Source organism: Salvelinus namaycush, chromosome 35 (assembly GCF_016432855.1).
Source record: "Salvelinus namaycush isolate Seneca chromosome 35, SaNama_1.0, whole genome shotgun sequence".
NCBI classification, from domain to species: Eukaryota; Metazoa; Chordata; class Actinopteri; order Salmoniformes; family Salmonidae; genus Salvelinus; species Salvelinus namaycush.
The window spans coordinates 26276172-26285118 of NC_052341.1; the positions used below are offsets into that span (position 1 = coordinate 26276172).

At 48.3% G+C, this 8947-nt stretch overlaps 1 protein-coding gene across 1 annotated transcript; it reads right to left on the reverse strand.

Moving 5' to 3' along the window:
- Positions 1-193: 193 nt before the first annotated feature.
- Positions 194-6674, reverse strand: LOC120029665 (alpha-synuclein-like). Its single transcript, XM_038974944.1, has 5 exons — positions 6581-6674; positions 2086-2127; positions 1924-2015; positions 326-364; positions 194-214 (listed from the first exon to the last, which is right to left on the reverse strand). Exons 1-5 carry the CDS (start codon positions 6672-6674, stop codon positions 194-196), a joined length of 288 nt encoding a protein of 95 aa, XP_038830872.1.
- Between the last annotated feature and the right edge of the window lie 2273 nt (positions 6675-8947).

The following is an 8947-nucleotide window of genomic DNA, read 5'->3' on the forward strand; positions in this document are numbered from 1 at the left end:
GCTATACAGGAGAGGGGGGCCAGAAGGGGGCTGTTAGGGGAAACAGAAGGTATCAGGGAGGGCAAAGGGGGAATCTGGAAGAGTCTGTATCGGTTTTGGTTCCATAAAGTAGAACATCTGGAAGTCTGGAACAGCAGGGCGAGGGGAGCGAGCGAACAAACGGAAGGCTGGGGAGAAGAGGTCCCTGGAATGACTAGTAGCCGCCCTGAGAGCCCTGAGAGGGAGTGAGAGGGAGAGAGAAAGGAAGTATCAACAATCATGTCATGATATCACCATCTTATGCATAAAGAAAGTAACATGAAACGCGTGGTTCGTTGTCACTTACCTCTCCTTCTCCTCCCTGCTCCATTCCTCCATATTCCGCCTACAGAGAGAGAGTTTACGTAAGAGTAGGGAAGGAAGAAAATGAAGGTGGGATGACATGAGAGGTCTAGGGGTCTCAAGCGGTGAACCATGTTCATGTGATGAGTAACCTTGCCTGAGACCTGAAGACTTGTGTTTGCTCCTAGACCTAGCACCTAGGCTTTAGTGCGTTGGGCTAGCGCAATCGTGCGGCGTGCAGACGCCTGGGCTTCACACCCAGGAGGTTACAGCTACATCAAGCAGATTATCCCTTATGTCATGCTTATGACAGGGTTAAGTCTGATACAGGGCCACTCAGTCCCAGTCTCTGAGCTGAAGTGTCTAACGAGGCGGAAGGTTAGCATGCCATAGCTAGCAGAGTAGATGTGATGGCACAGGAACAAACTCTGTTACACTCTTTTCTGTGCACCCTAACCAGAGGGATCCATTCAGAGTAAGTGCATGTCCATATGCTACACCAGAGATGCAGCATTGTTATCTATATTACACCTAGCTGAAGTAGAGCAGAGTTAGACATGGTTATGGAGAGGGTTAAATCAAGTTTAGAATGTAACCCCAGGTCCTTACAGCACACTAGGCAGTCAGTGTTTGAAAGCCCCCTTCGGAATGATATATGCACTTATGATCTATGTTAGGCAGAATCATGCAGCATTCCCTAGCCAGCCAACCCGCCATAACCTATAACCTCTGAACCCCCCCTTCTCTCTCCTGCCCAATAGGCACCTCGTATACAGGCTGAGGCTCCTCCTACCAATGGAACGTAGAGGAAACAAACACAACAATAACAACAAAGGGTTAGCAGCACAACGCCAACACAACGCCAACACAGCACTGCTACAATTGCAACGTAAGCGCACAAAATATAAGCTATGTCAACACACAAAGCAATATCAACACACAATATCAACACTCTCAGCACGCACAATAGCATAGCAACACAACAGCATAGCAGGATCACAACAGGAGGAAATCGAACCTGGCTGCCACACACAGAACGGTGCCAACACACAAAGTAAAACACACCTTCACACACGATTCACAACACAACAGAAAAATACAGACCTCTTCATATTGGGAATGTGGAGTGAGTTATAGGCCTACCGTAGGCCTACCGTCAAACCTAATCTGCCTGGACCTCTGAACCACTGGCTATTAGAGGAGCTGTCATTTCCGTCTGTCTCTGCTGTACTGTGTTAAATAGCGCCACCGTGTGGTCAAGAAGCAGACTGTTTTTATGGCGACAGCACTACTGTCTGAGCCCAACTGAAGGACACTGTTATGCGTGTTGACGCTGCAGTCATGTTGTTGCTCGACATTCTATTGTAATCATTTCAAAAGGGTGCTGTGTCACCTGATTGATAGTCTCACGATGCCAGAAGCCTGGGCTGTCATAGGCTACCTGAATGACAATGTCAAGTTTGGTGTCTAGTTACTAGTATGTCAATGGTCCTAATCTGCTATTCCTTACCGGTTATTGATCACGTGAATATTCTTGTTCACATTGACCTGTCAGTCACTAATTGATCGATCATTCTTTCATCTGTTGTCATGGTAACTCACCGCCTGTCCGGTGTTCTCCATGCCACCCTGCGAGAGGTCAGCTCCGGCAGCAGTGGGGTCCCCGACGATGTTTGCCTGGTCGCGGTTAGCAACTGACACACAGAGATCGATCAGTCAGTTAATAAATCAATCCGATCCCACAAGAATATGTGTGTGTCTCACCTTTGTTTACTCCTGCGTCCATTCCCTCCTTTGTCTTTGAACCTGAGGACAGGGGAGACATCACAACATGTCAACAGATCAATATATTGAAATCACACTGCAATGGATGCCATGAAACATGATCAGGGATCAGTGTTGTGATTTACTATATAAACTCAGCCTAAGAAGTACTGTGTTAATTAAGGAGTGCAGCAATCAGAAATCTGTTGTAACCGTTTGGTAATATAAACTCAGCAAAAAAAGAAACGTCCCTTTTTCAGGACCCTGTCTTTCAAATATAATTCTTAAAAATCCAAATAACTTCACAGATCTTCATTGTAAAGGGTTTAAACACTGTTTCCCATGCTTGTTCAATGAACCATAAACAATTAATGAACATGCCTCTGTGGAACGGTCGCTAAGACACTAACAGCTTACAGACGGTAGGCAATTAAGGGCACAGTTATGAAAACTTAGGACACTAAAGAGGCCTTTCTACTGACTCTGAAAAACAACTAAAGAAAGATGCCCAGGTTCCCTGCTCATCAGCGTGAATGTGACTTAGGCATGCTGCAAGGAGGCATGAGGACTGCAGATGTGGCCAGGGCAATAAATTGCAATGTCCGTACTGTGAGACGCCTAAGACAGCGCTACAGGGAGACAGGACGGACAACTGATCATCCTCGCAGTGGCAGAATACGTGTAACAACACCTGCCCAGGATCGGTACATCTGAACGTCACACCTGCGGGACAGGTACAGGATGGCAACAACAACTGCCCAAGTTACACCAGGAACGCACAATCCCTCCATCAGTGCTCAGAGTGTCCGCAATAGGCTGAGAGAGGCTGGACTGAGGGCTTGTAGGCCTGTTGTAAGGTAGGTCCTCACCAGACATCACCAGCAACAACGTCACCTATAGGCACAAACCCACCGTCGCTGGACCAGACAGGACTGGCAAAAAGTGCTCTTCACTGACGAATCGTGGTTTTGTCTCACCAGGGGTGATGGTTGGATTCGCGTTTATCGTCGAAAGAATGAGCGTTACACTGAGGCCTGTACTATGGAGCGGGATCGATTTGGAGGTGGAGGGTCTGTCATGGTCTGGGGCGGTGTGTCACAGCATCATCGGACTGAGCTTGTTGTCATTGCAGACAATCTCAATGCTGTGCATTACAGGGAAGACATTCTCCTCCCTCATGTTGGACCCTTCCTGCAGGCTCATCCTGACATGACCCTCCAGCATGACAATGCCACCAGCCATACTGCTCGCTCTGTGCGTGATTTCCTGCAAGACAGGAATGTCAGTGTTCTGCCATGGCCAGCGAAGAGCCCGGATCTCAATCCCATTGAGCACGTCAGGGACCTGTTGGATTGGAGGGTGAGGGCTTAGGGCCATTCCCCCCAGAAATGTCCAGGAACTTGCAGGTGCCTTGGTGGAAGAGTGGGGTAACATCTCACAGCAAGAACTGGCAAATTGGATGCAGTCCATGAGGAGGAGATGCACTGCAGTACTTAATGCAGCTGGTGGCCACACCAGATACTGACTGTTACTTTTGATTTTGATCCCCCCATTGTTCAGGGACACATTAATCCATTTATGTTAGTCACATGTCGATGGAACTTGTTCAGTTTGTCTCAGTTTTTGAATCTTGTTATGTTCATACTAATATTTAAACATGTTAAGTTTGCTGAAAATAAACGCAGTTGACAGTGAGAGGAAGTTTCTTTTTTTGCTGAGTTCATTTATTTGGTGAGGTTGTAGTAGCAGGGAGAGCACTGCAGGTGGCAGTGTAGAATTCAGCAGCATACTGTATGTCACTCTGTAAAATCCAAATGGATGATATTATCTTATAATGACTCTCCTCCATAGCAAGTGTTTTTCTGTACATCTCTCTCTCTCTGTCTCTCTCTCTCCTCTTTCTGATGCTACAGTATGAAAGGTTCCTAGGCTGATTAAATAGTAGTTATGCAACCAGCTGGATAGAGGAAAAGAGCAAAGGAGGGATAGAGGGAAAAAGAGAAAGGGAGGGGGTATTGAGAGGGGGAGTGGGTATAGAGAGAAAGATAGCCTATAGGGAAGATGCATGAGCAAATCCAGCACAAAACCAGAATAATGCATACATCTCTTTCACATACATGACACACGTTTCCATAGCACACAGTTCATTGGAGATGCATACTCTCGCTTTATCTCCATCTCTTCTCCCCCCTTTCTCTCTCCTCCACACTCTCAGAACTGCAGATGCCTCGCTTCCTCCTCCATTTCGCTTCTTATTTTTTCTCTCCCCCTCCCTGTTCCACCTCTGTCTCTTTCTCTCTCTCTGCACGCTCCCCGTAGTCTGTGAGCCACGTGCCGAGCTGCGCAGTACTGCAGCAGACATACACCGAGACACATACTCGCGCACACACGCCCATTTGCAGCGTGGCTATGACACAGCTTCCTTCTCTGAGTCAGGGGAGCACCCCTCCTGGGTACGGCCTCTATCTAGCATATCCGACTGCGTGTGTGTCTGTATGTATGTGCATAGGACCTGTCTGTCTGTCTACACTATCCAGGCCAAGGACCAATACAGTGATTTAGCTGCAGGGTTTACCCCTGAGAGAGAGCGCTCCTCTGCAGCCAATGACCTGTGAAATGGCCATACGCTCCATAGGACAGAACACACACACAAACACACGCACACTTATGCTCCAGTAAGCTCTGAGTGGACGACCTTGTTAGAGAGGAGGTGCGTTCTGCATTGCATTTTGTGATAGAAGTAATAATCCATAAATGATTTGTTCCGATTGGACCGGCTCTGCTCCTTTAATAGGCTAACACACGCACATTCACACACACACACACTCTGCGGAAGTCTGAAGTCTCAGTTGATAGATTAGATACAGTAGGTGATCAGGAACATTGAGCCTCTACAATCCACTGAATACATTTCTCTCTCTTTCTCTAACTACAGCTCCTCTTTGTCCACCTCTCTATCCTCTACCCCTATCCACCACTCGCCATTCCCCTCTCTATCCTCTACCCCTATCCACCACTCGCCATTCCCCTCTCTATCCTCTACCCCTATCCACCACTCGCCATTCCCCTCTCTATCCTCTACCCCTATCCACCACTCGCCATTCCCCTCTCTATCCTCTACCCCTATCCACCACTCGCCATTCCCCTCTCTATCCCCTACTCTGGCTTTATCCATCTCTCTCCCTCTCTTTCTCCATCTGTTGATCTTTAAGCTGCTAGCTCTATGACATAACACCCCCCCCCCTCTCTCTCTCTCTGTCTTTCTGTCTCTCTCTCCCTTTTAATTGTAAATTAGCATTGATTTGGCTATGAATGAATGTTGAATTGAGTCATTAAAAATTGCCCCCCCTCTCTCTCTCTTTGTCTCTCCCCATCACTCCCTCTCTCTGTTCCCTGGTTGTAAAGGGTCATATACTCTGAAGGGGGAGGAAGGTAGTTAGTCATCAATGGTCACACACTAGCCAGCAGCACGTGAGGACACACACGCATGCGCATACACACCACACACCACACACGGGGGCGAAGAGAGAGGATTGCTGCAGTGCTCAGCTGATCCATGTCCCTGATGCCCCGCCCCCCAGCCACAAATAATACAAAAACACACACACGTTTCATCAGGTCCATCACGTTTTTCTCTCTGTCATGTTATTCTGCAGTGTTAGCTGTAGCTGTCAGATTGATGGGTCAGAGAGAGAGAGAGTGTGTGTGTGTGTGTGTGTGTGTGTGTGTGTGTGTGTGTGTGTGTGTGTGTGTGTGTGTGTGTGTGTGTGTGTGCGTGTGCGTGTGCGTGCGCGTGTGCGTGCGTGCCAGCATGCATACCTTGTTCCTACCCCAAACCCTTTGGCCCTCACACAGGCTAACCTTGAGCTCTGACGCACAAATACACTCACACACACACTGGTGAATCCCCTCTCACAGTACTGGACCCTATCTAATGGCCTGGTGGTAGCAGCCTTGGCATGGTCTTATCTAGATTATAACATATTATAGCGCTCTTATGAACTGCTGCAGTGCCGCCACACTATCCCCCAATGTCACACTACATCTTTCCCTCTCTCCGCTCCTCTCGTCTAGTTCCCTCCCATTTTCTCTCTTCCTCTCATCCTTTCTCATCCACTCATTCTTCCTCTTGGTTTCGCTCATCACTCTTCGCTAATTTCTTTTTCTCCGACTCTTATTCATAGAAACTCTCTCTATCCTCCTCTCTGTCTGTGATTCCTTCACTCAATGTCTTCCTATCTCTCCATCTATTCTTTCCACCATCCTTGTCTCCACCACACCCCAGCTCTCTCTTTCTTCCCCCTCTCCTCCTCCTCCTCCTCACTCTCTCTCCCTCTCTCTCTCTGCACCAGTTCTGCAGTATTCTGCCTCTGCTCCTTGGCAACCACCTCCCCTTCTTCTCACTTCTCACTGTAACTGTCCCAGACTGGTGCATCCACGGGACCCCTTTTAAGCACACACACACACAGACAAACACACACACACAAACACTTACCTACATACATGACCCCCTCCTTGGTCTTGGCGGCTGCCCCCTCCACCCCAGCCTTGGTCTTCTCTGCTGCGGCCACCACCCCCTCCTTAGCCATGCTGAACCCTCTCATCAGTACATCCATCCTGGGATATGTCTCTACTGGGCTCCCCTGCTCCGAAACGGGCCTGCTGGCTGGGCTGGTCACACAGAGTGTGTGAGAGAGACGGAGTGTGTGTGTGTGTGTGAGGAAGAGACTGTGTGTGAGGAAGAGCTTGTGTGTGTGTGTATGTGTGTGTGTGTGTCAGTGACTTCTCCAATAGCGCTGCAGAGAGAGAGATGTAAAGAGCGAAAGAAGGAGAGAGGACTGCACAGCAGGGCTACAGGATGCAGACTGAGAGAGAAGAGGAGAGAGCGACTGAGCAGAGAGAGGAGAGAGGAAGAGAGAAATGAAGAGAGAGCAGGCGTGCGTGCGATGGAGAGAACGAGAGACAGAAAGACAAAACCTGCTGGATGGTGCAGCATATTTAAGTCACGCTGCAGCCAACCCCCCCCCCCCCCTCTCTCTCTCTCTCTCCCCTCTCACTCACACTCGGAAAGCAACCTCAAGCTGGCTGACTCCATATTTAATACGCAGGTTGATCTGTCTGAGATACGTTTTATGTGATGAAACTGTGAAACTGTGATGAAAATACATAATAAACAAATAGATTTTTGAGATTTTTGAGATTGCTGGGGTTCTGAAAAGGGAATGAAATATTCACGATGATGCTTCAGTTTTAATGATCAGTTTCCTGTCATATTATTAGCTGAATCTACAGTGTGCTGTGACATCACCTCTGACCTCACTCAGCTTCCACCATGTTCCTCACATCTGGGGGGGGGGGGGGGCAAAGACATGGTGGAAGCTGCCTTACACCACTCCAATCAAGGAAGGTCCGGTCCAATCCTTTTAAATCCATGCATGGGGGGTGAATGAGTGCACACTTTGAAGAAGAGAGAAACGGACCATGGCCATTAGCTTGGTCCATTTCTTTCTCTGGGTGGTGTGAAGAATGCTGACTCACCCCTGCACCCCCTCTTTAACCCACCCCCCCTTATGAGCTGTTCTCTTAAATCTATCTACATTCAACCCGCAGAATGCTTCCGTGGTAGAGACACTCCCTCCAGTGACCATAATACACACTGCATCATGACACAGCAGATCCTTGGAATCGATCAACCCCCCCCCCCCCCCCCCCCCCCCAAAAAAGGACACTAAGGACTTTCCCAGCCAAGTTTGAAGATGCAGCATCATCACTTGTCCGGTCTCCCGGTTTCATCTCCTACACCTCTTTCTCCCTTTCTCCACCCTAACATACAATGCATTCGGAAAGTATTCAGACCCCTTGACTTTTTGTTACAGCTTTATTCTAAAATGGATTAAATATTTTTCCCCCTCATCAATCAACACACAATACCCCATAATGACAAAGCAAGAACAGGTTTTTAGGATTGTTTGCAAATATATAATATATTTAAAAAAATGAAATTACATTTACATAAGTATTCAGACCCTTGACTCAGCACTTTGTTGAAGCACCTTTGGCAGCGATTACAGCCTCGAGTCTTCTTGGGTATGACACTACAAGCTTGGTACACCTGTATTTTGGGAGTTTCTCCCATTCTTCTCTGCAGATCCTCTCAAGCGCTGTCAGGTTGGATGGGGAGCGTTGCTGCACAGCTATTATCAGGTCCCTCCAGAGATGTTTGATCGAGTTCAAGTCCGGTCTCTGGCTGGGCCACTCAAGGACATTCAGAGACCTGTGCCAAAGCCACTCCTGCGTTGTCTTGGCTGTGTTTAGGGTTGTTGTCCTGTTGGAAGGTGAACCTTTATCCCAGTATGAGGTCCTGAGCGCTCTGGACCAGGTTTTCATCAAGGATCTCTCTGTACTTTGCTCCGTTTATCTTTCCTTCAATCCTGACTAGTCTCCCAGTCCCTGCTGCTAAAAACATCTCCACAGCTGCCACCACCATGCTTCACCGTAGGGATGGTGAAGGGTTTCCTCCAGACGTGACGCTTGGCATTCAGGGCAAAGAGTTCAATCTTGGTTTCATCAGACCAGAGAATCTTGTTTCTCATGGTCTGACAGTCCTTTAGGTGCTTTTCGGCAAACTTCAAGTTGTCTGTCATGTGCCTTTTACTGAGGAGTGGCTTCCGTCTGGCCACTCTACCATAAAGGCCTGATTGGTGGAGTTCTGCAGAGATGGTTGTCCTTCTGCAAGGTTCTCCCATCTCCACAGAGGAACTCTGGAGCTTTGTCAGAGTGACTATCGGATTCTTGGTCACCTCCCTGACAAAGGCCCTTCTCCCCTGATTGCTCAGTTTGGCTGGGCTGCCAGCTCTAGGAA